Source organism: Melanerpes formicivorus, unplaced genomic scaffold (assembly GCF_026170545.1).
Source record: "Melanerpes formicivorus ecotype bairdi unplaced genomic scaffold, bMelFor1.0.p_v2 SCAF_140, whole genome shotgun sequence".
Taxonomy (NCBI): Eukaryota; Metazoa; Chordata; class Aves; order Piciformes; family Picidae; genus Melanerpes; species Melanerpes formicivorus.
Genome location: NW_027142492.1, coordinates 966,910 through 983,948, shown reverse-complemented (window position 1 = coordinate 983,948; position 17,039 = coordinate 966,910). Strand labels below are relative to the sequence as shown.

The 17,039-nt window shown below is 48.3% G+C and overlaps 1 protein-coding gene across 1 annotated transcript; it reads left to right on the top strand.

The window, feature by feature from the left end:
- Positions 1-13,002: 13,002 nt before the first annotated feature.
- On the top strand, positions 13,003-13,844 carry LOC137456844 (dynein regulatory complex protein 1-like). The gene is made up of 3 exons (XM_068168512.1): positions 13,003-13,070; positions 13,371-13,505; positions 13,631-13,844. The coding sequence occupies exons 1-3, from the start codon at positions 13,003-13,005 to the stop codon at positions 13,842-13,844; spliced, it is 417 nt and encodes a 138-aa protein (XP_068024613.1).
- Positions 13,845-17,039: the final 3,195 nt, after the last annotated feature.

The window sequence follows — 17,039 nt, the reverse complement described above, 5'->3', positions numbered from 1 at the left end:
GTGGAGGCACCGAAGGGGCGGGACGGAGCGGGCGGGGGCCGGCCTGAAGCCTCTGGGGCGGGACCTCGCCAGGCACAGCCTCACTACCCCTCGCCCCCTCTCCGGAGGCTCTGCCGTCTACCCACTTGTTCGCCTCCCTTTGTGATTGCAGGAGCTGGAGGTTGCTCTTTTCCCGAGTTCCCAAAAATTCCCTGAATATCGAGAGCCCTGCGGAGAAAGACCTGGGGGCGCTGGTGGGTGAAAAGCTGGACGTGAGCCGGCAATGTGTGCTCGCAGACCAGACGCCAACCGCGTCCTGGGCTGCATCCAAAGCAGTGTGGCCAGCAGGTCAAGCGAGGAGATTCTGCCCCTCTGCACTGGTAAGACCCCACCTGCAGTGCTGGGTCTAGCTCTGGGGTCTTCAGCACAGGAAAGATATGGACCTGTTGGGACAGGAGGAGGCCACAATCATGATGCAAGAGCTGGAACCCTTCTGCTGTGAGGACAGGCTGAGATTTGAAGTTGTTGTTCCGCCTGAAAAGGAGGCTCCAGGGAGACCTTATTGCTGCCTTTCAGTATTTCAAAGGGACCTACAAGCAAGATGGGGAGGATCACAGGGAGGTGGTGGAGTCACCATCACTGGAGGTGTTTAGGAAGAGACTGGATGGGGTGCTTGGTGCCATGGTTTAGTTGATTAGATGATGCTGGGTGATAAGTTGGACTCGAGGATCTCAAAGGTCTTTTCCAACCTGGTCTATTCTATTCTATTCTATTCTATTCTATTCTATTCTATTCGGCATGGGTTATTGGTGATCTGGCAGTGCTAATGGTTGGAGATGACGATCTTAAAGGTCACTTTAAACCAGAACAATTCTATGATTCTAATCTTCTCAGCAGGGTCTGATGTGACAGGACCAGGGGAGATGGTTTTAAACAAAGAGGGGGGAAAATGATGCTTGGTCTGTGCTCCTCTGTCACATTACTGCAGGAGTCATCATGGAAATCACAGCTGTTGCCCATGACCTGGAAAGGACCACAATGATCCTAGGACACTGGCTGGCTTTTGGTTAGAATAGAATAGAATAGAATAGAATAGAATAGAATAGAATAGAATAGAATAGAATAGAATAGAATAGAATTAACCAGGTTGGAAAAGACCTTTGAGATCATCGAGTCCAGCCTATCACCCAACACCATCTGATCAACTAACCCATGGCACCAAGCACCCCATCCAGTCTCTTCCTAAACACCTCCAGTGATGGTGACTCCACCACCTCCCTGGGCAGCACATTCCAATGGCCAATCTCTCTTTCTGGGAAGAACTTCTTCCTACCATCCAGCCTGAACCTCCTCTGGCACAGCTTGAGACTGTGTCCTCTTGTTCTGGTGCTGGCCACCCGGGAGAAGAGACCAACCCCCACCTGGCTACAACCTCCCTTCAGGCAGTTGTAGACAGCAAGAAGGTCTCCCCTGAGCCTCCTCTTCTCCAGGCTAAGCAACCCCAGCTCCCTCAGCCTCTCCTCATAGGGCTGTGCTCCAAACCCCTCCCCAGCTTTGTTGCCCTTCTCTGGACACCTTCCAGCAGCTCAACATCTTTCCTAAACTGAGGGGCCCAGAACTGGACACAGGACTCAAGGTGTGGCCTAACCAGTGCTGAGTCCAGGGGCAGAATGCCCTCCCTGCTCCTGCTGGCCACACTGTTCCTGATGCAGGCCAGGATGCCCTTGGCCTTCTTGGCCACCTGGGCACACTGCCGGCTCATGTTCAGCCTGCTCTTAACCAGTACCGCCAGGTCCCTTTCTGCCTGGCCGCTCAGCACCACAGCTTGAGTGGACCTGATGATCTTGGAGGTCTCTTCTTACAATTGTATTAATATAGGGCTCTGTGAGGATTGGTGGATCCTGGCCTGTATTAGAAATGCTGTGTCCCGCAGGAGCAGGGAGGTGATTGTCCCCTTGTACTCAGCTCTGGTGAGGCAACACCTTGAGTGTTGTGTCCAGTTTTGGGCACCTCAACATGAGAGAGATGTGGAGGTGCTGGAGCCAGTGCAGAGGAGGTCAAGGAAGATGCTGAGGGGCTTGGAGAATAAATCTTATGGAGAGTGAGCTGGGGATGCTTAGTTTGGAAAAGAGGAGGCTGAGGGGAGACCTCATTGCTGTTGTAATGGGTTGGGGCAAACCCCCTCCCCACCACACGCAGAAATAGCGACTCAGACAAACAGATTGCAAAAGTGATGGAAAGTTTAAATAGAAAACAGTGAGTGCGTGCAGAGAACTAGAAGCACAGTGACAAGAAGAACCCCAAAACAGACCCAGAAAGATCCCATCCCCACCTGAGGGTGCACCCAAAACCCCCAAGGCTCCTCCTTCCCCCCCCCCACTGCTAGGCTAGTCTCAGCTGGCCAGATCTGAGACTGCCCATCCCCCCCGTGGCCTTGGGCCTAACCAGGCCCATGGCCAGGAGATCTCTGCCCCAGTTACCGGGTGGTGAAGAGGAAGGAAAGAGGAAGTGCCAGACCCCGCCGTGAAACTTATAGTGGTGCAAGGGATCATGGTAGGAAATAACCTAATTTCCTGTGTCCACCCACTGGGCTGGACTTCTGGACACAGGAAACACCCCTGTAGCAGAGGGCACCCAGCCCAAACTACGACAGCTGTCTACAACTACCTGAAAGGATGTTGCAGAGAGGCTGGTGTTGGTCTCTTCTCACAGGTAATTAGTGACAGAACAAGAGGGACCGGCCTCAAGCTGTGACCGGGTAGGTTTAGTCTGGACATTAGGAAAAATGTTTCCCCAGCCAGAGTGGTCAGGGATTGGAAGGTGCTGCCCAGGGAGGTGGTTGAGTCACCAATCCTGGATGTGTTTAAAGGTGGTTTGGATGTGGTGCTTGGGGATATGGTTCAGGGGTGACTCTTGCAGAGTAGGGTTGTTGGTTGGACTTGGTGATCCTGAGGCTCTTTTCCAGCCTGAATGTTTCTGTGGTTCTGTGGTGTTCTCCTTTTGCCCACAGCTGGAGTACCTGCATGCCCGTATGAGGAAGGTGATGGAGTATGAGAGACAGCTGAACCAGCTGCGGGCACAGGATGAGGAGGCGTATAACAGCATGAAGATCCAGCTGCAGACAGATGTGCAGGTAGAGCAAAGGCTGCTGTGTGCCATGGGAGGCAGCAGAGCAGATCTCTCTCTGCTCTTTGGGTGTGGAGGCAGCAGGATGGTATGGAAGCTGCAGCTGCTACCTGGTCACCTCAGCTCTTCAGCATCCACAGTCCAACCCTGTGCCAACAGGGCAATGGAGTCGTTGTTTCCTCTCCATGGGTTCTACATCACAGTGTCCATCTTGGCTCTCAGGGGTCTTCAGCCCATGGACTGTACCTCTAGGACACAGGCAGCACCTTGGTGTTTGCTATGTCTGCCATTGTGACTGATGGGAGGATTAAATGGTGTGAGTCTCCCGACAGAAAATCACTTCAGATCAGCCTGATCTGCCTCCTTTGCCAAGGTCCTGGCCTAGGAGAGGTGAGGTTTTTCCTCTGACTCCTAGCCATAGACCCATCATTTCTCTAATGTGACAATTATCATGAGTAAGTTTCCCTTAACTGCAGAGGGAATACAGTAAGGAACAGGTCAGCAGCTATAGTTAACAAGTGGCTTAGAGGCTGGTGCAGTCAAAAGAATTTTGGGTTTTTTGATATTGGGAAACTTTCTACTGCACCAGGCCAGCTGGCAACAGATAGAGTACATCTGTCCCAGAGAAGGGGAAAGATCACTGTATATGAGAACGGACTGTCCCCCAAAGATAAAAAGATCCTGGGTAGGGAATTGGCGGGTCTCATTGACAGGGCTTTAAACTAGTTTTGAAGGGGGAAGGGGCTGAAAATAGTCCTCTCAGACAAGAGTCTGGGGGCGACAAGCTAGAGTCGGAGGTGAAACCAGCAGCCCAGCTGAAGTGCATGTACACTAATGCACGAAGCATGGGTAACAAACAGGAGGAGCTGGAAGCCTTGATGCAGCAGGAAAATTATGATGTAGTTGCCATCACAGAGACATGGTGGGACGACTCACATGACTGGAGCGCTGCAATTGACGGTTACAAGCTCTTCAGGAGAGACAGGCGAGGAAGAAGGGGTGGAGGGGTGGCCCTTTACATCAGGAAGGCACTAGATGCTATTGAGATGGAGATTAGGGACGATCGGGTTGAATGCTTGTGGAAAAGTATTAGAGGGAAGACCAGCAGGGCAGACACCCTGGTTGGAGTCTGTTATAGACCACCCAACCAGGAGGAAGATGTTGACGAAGCATTCTAGAGGCAGCTTAGGGCTGTCTCAAGATCTCCGGACCTTGTTCTCATGGGCGACTTCAACCTGCCTGACATCTGCTGGGAACTCAACACGGCAGAGAGGAGACAGTCCAGAAGGTTTTTAGAATGCATGGAGGACAGCTTCTTATCCCAGGTGCTGCGAGAGCCTACCAGGGGCAAGGCTATGCTTGACCTCCTCTTCACCAACAGGGAAGGACTGGTGGGCGATGTGGTGGTTGGAGGGTGTTTGGGGTCCAGTGACCACGAGATAATTGAATTCTCGGTTTTTGGTCAAGCCAAGAGGGGCGGCAAGAAGACCTCCACTCTGGACTTCAGGAGGGCAGACATTGGGTTACTCAAGGAACTAATTCAGAGGGTTCCTTGGGATAAAGCCCTTAAAAACAAAGGGGTCCAGGAGAGCTGGACCTACTTCAATGAAGAATTGTTGAAGGCTCAGGGACAGGCTGTGCCAATGTGCCGGAAGATGAGCCGCCGGGGCAGACGGCCAACCTGGATGGTTCATGAACTTTTAATGGAACTGAGGGAAAAAAAGAGGGTGTATCACCTTTGGAAGAGAGGGGAGGCAACCCACAGAATGTTTAAGGATGTTGCTAGGTCTTGTAGGAAGAGAATTAGGGAGGCAAAAGCACACTTGGAGCTTAAACTGGCCTCTACTGTGAAGGACAACAAAAAGTCCTTCTATAAATACATTAATAGTAAGAGGAAGGGGAAGGAAAACCTCCACTCCTTGGTGGATACGGAGGGGAACATTGTAACAAAGGATGAGGAAAAGGCAGAGATACTTAACACCTTCTTTGCCTCAATTTTTACTAGAAGGGCAGAACGTCTTCCTGACAGCTGGCCTGCAGAGCTGGCAGAAGGAGCCAGGGAGCTGCACAGTTTCCCTATGTTCCATGAGGCGGTGGTTGGAACTCTCCTTAGCAGCTTGGATCCCCACAAGTCCATGGGACCAGATGGGATTCATCCTAGGGTGCTGAGAGAGCTGGCAGATGAGCTGGCCAAGCCACTCTCCATAATTTTCCAGCAGTCCTGGCTCACTGGCGAGGTCCCAGAGGACTGGAAGCTGGCCAACGTGGTGCCCATACATAAGAAGGGCCGGTTGGATGAGCCAGGGAATTACAGGCCTGTCAGCCTGACCTCAGTGCCAGGCAAGATCATGGAACAGGTCATCCTGAGTGCAATAACACAACACTTACAGGATGGCCAAGGGATCAGGCCTAGCCAGCATGGATTTAGGAAGGGCAGGTCCTGCCTGACCAACCTGATCTCCTTCTATGATCAGGTGACCCGCCTGGTGGATGTGGGGAGGCCTGTTGATGTAGTCTACCTGGACCTCAGCAAGGCCTTTGACACCGTCCCCCATAGCAAACTGCTGGCCAAGCTGTCAGCCCATGGCTTGGACGGGAGCACACTGCGATGGGTTAGGAACTGGCTGGATGGCCGAGCCCAGAGAGTGGTGGTGAATGGTGCCACATCCAGCTGGCGGCCAGTCACTAGTGGTGTGCCCCAAGTATCAGTGCTGGGCCCTGTGCTCTTTAACATCTTTATTGATGATCTGGATGAGGGCATTGAGTCCATCATCAGTAAATTTGCTGACGACACCAAGCTGGGGGCAAGAGTTGATCTGCTGGAGGGTAGAGAGGCTCTGCAGAGAGACCTCGACAGGCTGGACAGATGGGCAGAACCCAACGGCATGAGATTTAACACATCCAAGTGCCGGGTTCTGCACATTGGCCACAACGACCCCATGCAGTGCTACAGGCTGGGGTCAGAGTGGCTGGAGAGCAGCCAGGCAGAGAGGGACCTGGGGGTGCTGGTTGATGGTAGGCTGAACATGAGCCGGCAGTGTGCCCAGGCGGCCAAGAGGGCCAAGGGCACCCTGGCCTGCATCAGGAACAGTGTGGCCAGCAGGAGCAGGGAGGTCATTCTGCCCCTGTACACTGCACTGGTTAGGCCACACCTCGAGTACTGTGTCCAGTTCTGGGCCCCTCAGTTTAGGAAGGATGTTGACTTGCTGGAACGAGTCCAGAGAAGAGCAACAAAGTTGGTGAGGGGTTTGGAACACAAGCCCCATGAGGAGAGGCTGAGGGAGCTGGGGCTGCTTAGCCTGGAGAAGAGGAGACTCAGGGGTGACCTTATCACTCTCTACAACTACCTGAAGGGAGGTTGTAGACAGGCTGATGATGGTCTCTTCTCCCAGGCACCCAGTACCAGAACAAGAGGACACAGTCTCAGGCTGTGCCAGGGGAGGTTCAGGTTGGATGTTAGGAAGAAGTTCTATACAGAAAGAGTGATTGCGCTATGGAATGGGTTGCCCGGGGAGGTGGTGGAGTCGCCGTCATTGAAGGTGTTCAGAAGGAGACTTGATGGGGTGCTTGGTGCCATGGGTTAGCTGTTTGGGTGGGTTGGATTGGTTGATGGGTTGGACACGATGATCTTGAAGGTCTCTTCCAACATGGTTTGGTTTATTCTAATAAAGGTTTTTATTTTTGCCCTTAGGCAGGAGGGCTTGCAGTGGAAGAGCACATCCCTGGCACACCATTGGCTCATTATTTGTCCCCCATGGGATGTCCTCCTCAAAAACCCCAAGCTGGGACTGATGTCATAGAATCATAGAATCAACCAGGTTGGAGGAGACCTCAAAGATCATCAAGTCCAACCTGTCACCCAACACCTCATGACCAAGAAGGTCAATGGCATCCTGACCTGCATCAAGAGTAGTGTGGCCAGCAGGAGCAGGGAAATCATTGTGCCCCTGTACTCTGCACTGGTTAGGCCACACCTTGAGTCCTGTGTCCAGTTCTGGGCCCCTCAGTTTAAGAAGGACATTGAGACATTGGAACATGCCCAGAGAAGGGCAACAAGGCTGGGGAGAGGCCTTGAGCACAAGCCCTATGAGGAGAGGCTGGGGGAGCTGGGATTGTTTAGCCTGGAGAAGAGGAGGCTCAGGAGAGACCTTCTTGCTGTCTACAACTACCTGAAGGGAGGTTGTAGCCAGGAGGGGGTTGGACTCTTCTCCCAGACAACCAGCACCAGAACAAGAGGACACAGTCTCAAGCTGCACCAGGGGAAGTTTAGGCTCAAGGTGAGGAGAAAGTTCTTCACTGAGAGAGTCATTTGCCATTGGAATGTGCTGCCCAGGGAGGTGGTGGAGTCCCCATCCCTGGAGGTGTTCAAGAGGGCATTGGACGTGGCACTTGGTTGTTGCAAGAAGGGGCCGCTACACGATCAATGTGATCAGCGGAATCCAACTTTATTGAGCATCAGACACATCTTATATACAGTTTACTATAATTATGCCTACTTGGTAACATACTATTGGCTACAGATTACATGTCAACCCCACCTCTTGCGGTTTTAGCATCCTACTTCAGCTAGCCACACACATCTTGTTTGGATAAGCCCCCTACTTGTTTTACGACCCTCACGATTACACGACTACAGTGTCCTTGCGACACTTCTTGATGATTCAGCTAAATCCATTGTGTTCTGTGGCATTCCTTATCCTTATCAGAAGGCCAGATAGTCCTGTAGGCCTTTTTCCTTATCCCATTCTACTTCAATTCCCCCGTTTTCTTTAACAACTACAAAAGATTCAGTAAAACGATCAAACTGTTTCATTACACATCTAAATATTATTCGTGCAGCTATAATAATAATAATAACAATAAACAAAAAGCGCAATGCTTCCTTGGCCAACCCTTTCGCATTTTGATGAAAGGTCATATGTGCTTCTCGGGCCTTTACTGAGGCTGAGACTGGTACAGATAAGGATACCGACTTATCTGCTTGAGCGTTTCCTTCTCCTAGGCCAACATCAAACTTATGACTTCTAATATGCAAAATACAATATGATGCTGACCTACATCTTATGGCTTGTTGTAACCTCAACATCAACTCATATAATCTCTTATTTGTTACATCTTTAATCAGGGCATCCTCTATCCGTTGTACAACCCCTGTAACATACATGGAATCTGACACTATTATTAAGAGGTTGGCTCATCCATTGCTGTAATTCCCACAACACTGCCACAACACTGCTGGGGCTGCTTAGCCTGGAGAAGAGGAGACTCAGGGGTGACCTTATCACTCTCTACAACTACCTGAAGGGAGGTTGTAGACAGGCTGATGATGGTCTCTTCTCCCAGGCACCCAGTACCAGAACAAGAGGACACAGTCTCAGGCTGCACCAGGGGAGGTTCAGGTTGGATGTTAGGAAGAAGTTCTATACAGAAAGAGTGATTGCGCTATGGAATGGGTTGCCCGGGGAGGTGGTGGAGTCGCCGTCATTGAAGGTGTTCAGAAGGAGACTTGATGGGGTGCTTGGTGCCATGGGTTAGCTGTTTGGGTGGGTTGGATTGGTTGATGGGTTGGACGCGATGATCTTGAAGGTCTCTTCCAACCTGGTTTGGTTTATTCAATTCCAAAGTTTGAAGTGAGTCCTGTGGTTCTGCCTCTAACATCACATGTATCCACTGGCTAATACTCTTATCTTGCCAAGTCACTGCAGCTTTTCGGGAATGCTTCCCTGCGTCTGTAAATACTGTCAGAGCACCCACAATTGGTTGCTCCTTATATTTGGTATACTAATCCACGATTGCTGCGACATCCAACCTAGGATCTTATCTTGCAAAGGTGCAGTCTTAGTGAGAGCACCTTCAAAAATTGTTTGAAAAATGGTATGTTGTGGTTGTAAGGATGGAAAGACCCATTCCAATACTCAGGTCTGTACACTCTCCTGACCCTTTTGCCCCGTTTTCTTTAAAGCTTGAGTCAAGGACCCCGTAAGGTGTTTTGTTTCTGCTAAGGAAAGGTACTGGGTCCTATTAATGCTCACCGTTGGCCTAATGCTGTTTCTTTTTATTTCAAATTTCTCCTAGCTAAAACTTCCATAATTCTTACATCCTCTCTAAGTTTTGTTAGATCACATTTAAAATCACATATAAAATGAAAATTTGAGAACATAGTATGCTTTAACTATTCTTTCTTATAACATAATACCTGAATTCCCCTCTTTTGTTTTTATAACCTAACATTAAAATGTATTTTGTGCTATAATTGATTTTGACTTTTCCTAGAACTATTTAAAATTACAACAAACTGATGAGTTAACATTTAAATCCATATAAACATTTTCTCTAATCATACAATCATTAAGCAATTATGATATACAGCCCTAAGTGTTAAACAATTCTTTAAACTAACCATTATTATCAATCTGCAAATGTGTTACTCTCTATTCCAGTTCTTGAACATGCTTATGCATTGAGACTAAGTGATAAAAAAGGAATTTAGATCTTAATAGTTTCGATCTTTGCATTTCACTCCTCTTAATAACAAAAAATACGTGATTATGCCTGAACGCATTACAAAGATTAAAACATAAATGCAATCCTTAACACTGTGTTACAATCTGCTTTAGGGATATGTTACATTTTTATTTTCTCTAGGATGGTCAAAAATCATAAATTGTTTAATAGTAGCAAGATTTCTTTAATCTGTAAAGGTAGATCTGGCTAGGCTCTAGCTTCACAGACAGAAAACTTGCAGGCAAACAGCAAGAGCAAAAGAACTTCATTGCTTTGCCCAATAGCATTTTTGCTCATCCTAGTAATACTAATCTCTTATTGGTACCATTATATATATAATCCTTAAAAGCTATTACAAATACAAAATAAGACCAAAATTCTCATTCCATAACATACCTATAACAAACCCTTAACTTATGCTAATACCAAAAATCCTTAAAACCTTAAAAAACTATGTTAAAATTAATCCATCAAATCAATGTCTAAAAAGAAATAAAATTGTTACATTAACTAAAAAACACTTTCCAAAATTAAAACCTGTTTATACATTCCTTAACTATATTACATGGAGCTCCTTTGAAATGCCTATAAGCACACAATTAAAAAAGGTTCAAACCAAAAGAAAATCATACAATATAAACTCATTACAAAGTACTTACACCTTACTGCAATTACTATATACCAAGTACCTGTAAATACCAAATGCTTACTTATTCATTATGCTTATTAGAAAAACTTAACAAAACTCTAAATAACAAATCTCTGAAAGACATTACAATCAGAAATGACAAAATGAGTACTGTTGCTTTAAATCAGAGCAGAGTAGTGCGGCTAAAGCCGCTGCGGGGGAACGGGGTGGGGGCTGCTGCCGTGACCGCTGCTGGGCCGCTGCTGCTGTCGGTGCTGTCGGTGTCGGTGGTGCGTCAGCCGGTACCGCCTTGGTCGGAGCCGTCGGTATCCGCGGGGGTCGGCAGGGCTCGCGGGAGGAGTGCGATGGTAGGAACGCTGTAATCGCGAGCCTCCAAGCCCTCCATTTTTTCTAAGAGGGGCCGTAAAGCAAAGTCGGCGCTGTTTGAATTCCTCGCTGCCGGTGTTGTCTTCGGAATCCGAACCCTCGCTGGTGATGTCAGAGGAAGGTGTTGATAAAAGGGGTCGAACACACTGAGCTGCCTTTTTCCGGCTTTTTTCCCCGCTGTGTGCAAACGGCAGTGGTGACGGCTGGTAAACGCGGTGTGGTCGCCTCAAGATGTATCGGGGGCGGCCCCGGTCGATCGGTCGATAGTTCTCAAACACATCTTTCAGCTGCAACTCAGATACACCTGGCGCTGCATCTCGTCCTGACAAAGTTGCTCTAACTGCAGCAGCCATTCGCTGTTCCAGTTCATAGGTTTTAACACAGTTCATGCATTCTCGCCACGCCTTTTGCAGCTTGATGGTAACCCAGTCCCACAGTTTGTCAAAAAGCTTATCTCCTAACTTACACCATTCTCCTTCTTCATCTCCCTCTTCGTGTAAATGCTCTGCAACCCTTCTCCAATAATCTCTGTTTCTTTGTCCTAAATCATCGTTAACCTCTTCCCTTTTTACTTCCTTTGTCTCCACAACTTCTTCACCCTTCGGCAACTCAGAAGAGTGAGGCGACGGAGGAAATTCCTCCTCTGCATATTCTGACATGGGTACTAACTCCCTTTTAAAATCCAACTTACATCCTCGCTTTTCTAAAAAGCACTTAAATAAATCATACGCCGCCTGCCTATCCATTACTATCTATTATGCGGTAATACCTGTGCGCACAGACTACTCAGAGCAGTATCGGCTTACGGCGTCTTCGGTCTTCTGCTGCTTCCTCCGCCTCTCTGTGGGTCGGTAAACACAGCACCAGTACTGCTATCCTGGACCGGAATACTTCTTGCTTTTCGTGCTCTCGAACCCTGAATAGTCCTCTTCGGAACGGCACGGCTTCCTTCTTCGCCGTGACTCCTTTCGGAGATTTGCAGAACCCTCCTTTTTGGGTTCAGGATCCACTCTGTGGGGTCCCTGTTCAAGGCGCCGTTGCCCGCATTCTCCACCAACTGTTGCAAGAAGGGGCCGCTACACGATCAATGTGATCAGCGGAATCCAACTTTATTGAGCATCAGACACATCTTATATACAGTTTACTATAATTATGCCTACTTGGTAACATACTATTGGCTACAGATTACATGTCAACCCCACCTCTTGTGGTTTTAGCATCCTACTTCAGCTAGCCACACACATCTTGTTTGGATAAGCCCCCTACTTGTTTTACGACCCTCACGATTACACGACTACAGTGTCCTTGCGACACTTCTTGATGATTCAGCTAAGTCCATTGTGTTCTGTGGCATTCCTTATCCTTATCAGAAGGCCAGATAGTCCTGTAGGCCTTTTTCCTTATCCCATTCTACTACACTTGGTGCCATGGTTTAGTCATGGGGTCTGTGGTGACAGGTTGGACTGGATGATCTTTGAGGTCTCTTCCAACCTTGGTGATTCTGTGATTTCTGTGACTACTAAACCATGGTACCAAGTGCCACATCCAATCCCCTCTTGAACACCTCCATGTCTAGAAGGTTTTGTCCAACTTCAGATGAAATACTACCGTTGCAAGTCCCTGAAAGGACACATCCATGGAGGACAGTCCTGACTTTGCACCTTCCTTCACCTTCATATCGATGACCTGGAAGGTGACACAAACATTTGCTGGTGTCTCTGAGCCCTTTGGAGAGGGAGGCAGCAGGATGCTGGAGAGCCAGGTTCACAGGCAGCAATGTAGGGCTGTTGTGAAACCACACCTGCTGCCTTGAGCTGTAGCTGTGGGAGAGTTTTGATATCGGGCAGGGGAGGTGTTTGTTCCTCTCTGCTTCATATCTGCATGTCCTTGTCCAAGTCTGGAGGTGAGAAGTCTGCAAGTACACACAGTTCTGTGTGATGCAGGAGGAGGAGGAGGAGATGGTCTCTGTGTCCACCGTGGATGCAAGAAAAAAATCGTGGGCTTGAGTTTTGTATAAGGAAGGTTTAAATTGTCATGGAATCATAGAATCATGGAATGTCTTGGGTGGGAAGGAACCATAAAAGGTCATCTAATCCAATCCCCCTGCAGTCAGCAGGGACAACTTCAACTAGAGCAGGTTGCTCAAAGCCCCATCCAACTTCATAGCAGTAAGTAGTATCAGTCAAGGTCGGAAAGGACCACAAGGATCATCTAGTTCCAACCCCCCTGCCATGGGCAGGACACCCCACACTAGATCAGGCTGGCCAGAGCCTCATCCAGCCTGGTCTGGACATGTTCAGGTGGAGGAGAGAGGCCCATTCTGTGGCCCACAGACTGAAAGCTGGGCCCAACTTCAGTCCCTCCTCCCTTCCCCAAACATGGTGCTCAAGAAGCAGGATGAGGAGAACATGATCCTCAGGTCCCAGCAAAAGAGGAAGATCAACAGGTAAAGATCCATCACTGGAAGCCAGGCTCTGCCCTGTGCCCTTTTGTGTAGAGACCATCACCCAGGATAGGCCAACAAGCTCTGTCCCGACCCACCCCTGGGCAGAGGCAGGGGTTATCCAAACCCAAAGCAATTTGTCTGGCCATGGCCAACCTGTGCCAGCTGCATCAGGGTCAGTCAGGCCTTGGCACAGAGCAGTCACCAGTAGGTAAGCAGCCCCATGTCCCAAAGCCTTCATGTGAGCTGTGTATGCCCAAAGGTGTCTCTTTGGGGTCGCCCAGCTGTGCTGTCCCTCCCCAGGCTCCACAGCTTGCTCAATAACCTGAGAACAAAACTGGCCAACCAAGAGAAGCAGTTTGAGGAAGAGAAGCAGAGCCTGGCAGCCTACTGCAAGTCCATCGAGGGACACTGCAAGGAGGTGCAGAGGAGGATGAGGTGAGCCGTGCTCGGGCACCTAACCATGATGAGGCCTTGGAGCACCTAAGTGAGGTGCAGGAGGAGCTGGCCTGTTGTTTTGAGGCACAGAGCCTGGTTCCATGGGCCATCTCCCTTCTGCACAGGCACTTTGCTGCCATTGATGCTGAGAAGTTCCTGGAGGTCTGCCTCATGAATGAGAAGGAAGCCAAAGGGCTGATGCAGAAAGCCTTGGATGCAGATCGCATCATCCACAGCCAGCTGCTGGGGCTGCCCTGGGAAAGAGCCTCATCACTGGTTCCTCAACAGTGTTGGCCCTCTGGAGTGTTCCAAGAAGAGGATGGCAACCGAGCTGGCTGAGGAGGTCCTGACAGGTGGGATGCTTAGAGACCTTCACCTTCCTCCCTGACAGCCCCTTTAGTCACTCCTGTCCTTGCCATTGCAAGGTGAAGTCTCTTGGTAGATGCCCCACCCCTGGAAACATTCCAGGTGAGGTTGGATGGGGCTCTGAGCAACCTGCTCTAGTTGAAGATGTCCCTGCTGACTGCAGGATAGTTGGGCTGGATGACCTAGAAAGATCCTTTCCCATCCAAACCATTCTCTGACTCTATGATCTCACAAGCCCAGGCAGAAGCTGTCCCCAGCTCTGAGCTGCCTCATGCTGCATCAGCTTGGGGATATTTGCCTTCTGCTGTGCCCAGTGCTCCCAGTTACAGACAAGTTACCCCCTGTTAGAGGGTAGGAGAGCTCTGCAGAGGGACCTTGACAGGCTGGACAGATGGGCAGAGTCCAAGGGCATGAGACTGAACACATCCAAGTGCCAGGTTCTACACATTGGCCACAACAACCCCATGCAGAGCTACAGGCTGGGGTCAGAGTGGCTGGAGAGCAGCCAGGTAGAGAGGGACCTGGGGGTACTGGTCGATGGTAGGCTGAACATGAGCCGGCAGTGTGCCCAGGTGGCCAAGAAGGCCAAGGGCATCCTGGCCTGCATCAGGAACAGTGTGGCCAGCAGGAGCAGGGAGGGCATTCTGCCCCTGGACTCAGCACTGGTTAGGCCACACCTTGAGTCCTGTGTCCAGTTCTGGGCCCCTCAGTTTAGGAAAGATGTTGACTTGCTGGAAGGTGTCCAGAGAAGGGCAACAAAGCTGGGGAGGGGTTTGGAGCACAGCCCTATGAGGAGAGGCTGAGGGAGCTGGGGTTGCTTAGCCTGGAGAAGAGGAGGCTCAGGGGAGACCTTCTTGCTGTCTACAACTCCCTGAAGGGAGGTTGTAGCCAGGTGGGGCTTGGTCTCTTCTCCCGGGTGACCAGCACCAGAACAAGAGGACACAGTCTCAAGCTGTGCCAGAGGAGGTTCAGGCTGGATGGTAGGAAGAAGTTCTTCCCAGAAAGAGAGATTGGCCATTGGAATGTGCTGCCCAGGGAGGTGGTGGGGTCACCCTCACTGGAGGTGATTAAGAAGAGACTGGATGGGGTGCTTGGTGCCATGGGTTAGTTGATCAGATGGTGTTGGGTGATAGGCTTGTTATAGATGACTCCAGGTAAAAGTTTTTGGTAACAGATTTATTGGCACTAAAAGATCGTAAAAAGGCAATAAAAGCAATAAAAGCAAGCAAAGCAAGCGGTTGGGCATGTGAGGGTACAAAACTTCACCCAAAAAGCAACCTTACAATAGTTTTCTTCATCTTATATAGTTACATCATCTACATAATCAAACTTATGCTAAATAGAAGGCAGGCATATGATAATTAGTCTTAGAATAGATGGTCAAATCCCTTCTCCCTACATTCAGTGTGGTAAGGGTCAAAGTATCCACTTGCACGCATGCTCAATTGTGCAGGCTTCTTATCTGAAGAAAACAAATTCCCAGTTCTGAATGTTTATCTTTAAGACAGCTCCTTCTCAGCCGTGATGTCTCCAATTAACCAAACAGTGTCCTTGCAAGTCTGCAAGATAGGTTTCTTTCCCTTTACCCTCTAAACAGGCCTCACAAGATCCTGACCCTTAATCCCAGTGCACTCTAAGTCTTACAATTTTAACACAAATCACCAGTATATTCATCACAATCCCCCATTTTCTTTTTGTCACCATTGATTTGTGTTAAAATTTCCAGATATTTCAGAACCTTCTTAATTGGATCATAACCATCTGCTTGTAACTTATTGGCATAAACAATTTTACCTAAAGGTCTTACCATTTTAAACCAACAATTACAATGAATTACACAGATCAGTATTACAATTAGTCCAACAGGTATTACAAACAATTTTTTAAAGCAACTTATATTCGATAAGCAAGAAGTTAACTTATCCCATATTTCTTTAAATCCAGAAGAAGTATCATCCAAAGAAATTTGATGTAATATTTGATTGTGATGGACAATCACTTAACAAAACTACAGATTAACATAACTACAACAGCTTACATTTATGTCTACACATACAACATGTAAGAAATCCAAAGCTAACCTGTTTTGAGAGACTATTGACTTCAAGCTATTGAGCTTTTATTGCATCTATGCTTGCATTCATCATAATTTCAGCTGTAGCAGAAAAATTTACCATCGCTTTTTCAAGTTCACTAACCCTAAACCAAGGTAGAAAACTCCTAGCAAAACTATGAAACTTGCTATGCCTGGTTGGTAGTGGATTTGCTCCCTTTTTGGTGGTTCTTGCAAAGCTCCTGAGTAATTCCTGTGGCTGATTTACTATAAAGATATGAGGATAGGCCAGTCCTATAGCACATCTTCCTTACCAGCTTAAGGGTAATACCTTATAAGCATTTTTATCACATATCCAATACCATCCTGACCCAATAGGTATCAGCCATCCTTTAGGTATGTGTTCTTTCTTTCTGGTCTGATCATGGCTCCCCATAGTTCCTTCTTCCTAACTAATAAATTGTGAACACTTTGATTACTGTCCTATAAAAATTACATTCCCACATCCAGGGTACAGGTATATTTACATCCAAGGGTTCTTCAAATTGTAATCTCCCCCTTAACTGAAATTGTGGAATCTTGGTACAATCCTCAAGTTGCTGGGCTTTTGGAATGCTTTTTGTATTTCTGTTACATCAGGAAAGACTGTCCCTATCAAAGGAAACCTGTATGCTGAATTCTCAGGTAGCTGGGAACATATCCAACAGTAAAAGGACACTACTGCCTGTCTGATGCAGGCTTGAACCCACAACCCTGAGATTAAGAGTCTCATGCTCCACTGACTGAGCTGACTGTGCTCCCTTTCAACAACTGCAGATAAGTGTTCTGTTCTCATACCTTTACTTCAGATGATGTTATAATCTTAGCTCCATAATGGCCTTTCAACCTACCTGTCATTACTAATATTAGAAGAGAATTTATCCACACATGGGAACGTGGTCTTTGATTTTGATTGGACTCCTTATACAAAAACAGGGTTAGGATCAAGATTAGGCTCCACCAGTATATGTTAACTCTGCCTCCTTAGCCTACTGGGTGCAACCAGCAGCCAGGTGTTATGTCTTCTTGGCAGCAGTTACATTCTTCAGGAGCCCCACAGATTCCTTAACTCACTT

Coding starts and splice junctions, on each gene's coding strand:
- LOC137456844 (XM_068168512.1), top strand. CDS start 13,003: ATGGTGCTCAAGAAGCAGGATGAGGAGAACATGATCCTCAGGTCCCAG. Junction 13,071..13,370: donor CAAAAGAGGAAGATCAACAG/GTAAAGATCCAT, acceptor GTCCCTCCCCAG/GCTCCACAGCTTGCTCAATA. Junction 13,506..13,630: donor GAGGTGCAGAGGAGGATGAG/GTGAGCCGTGCT, acceptor CCTTCTGCACAG/GCACTTTGCTGCCATTGATG.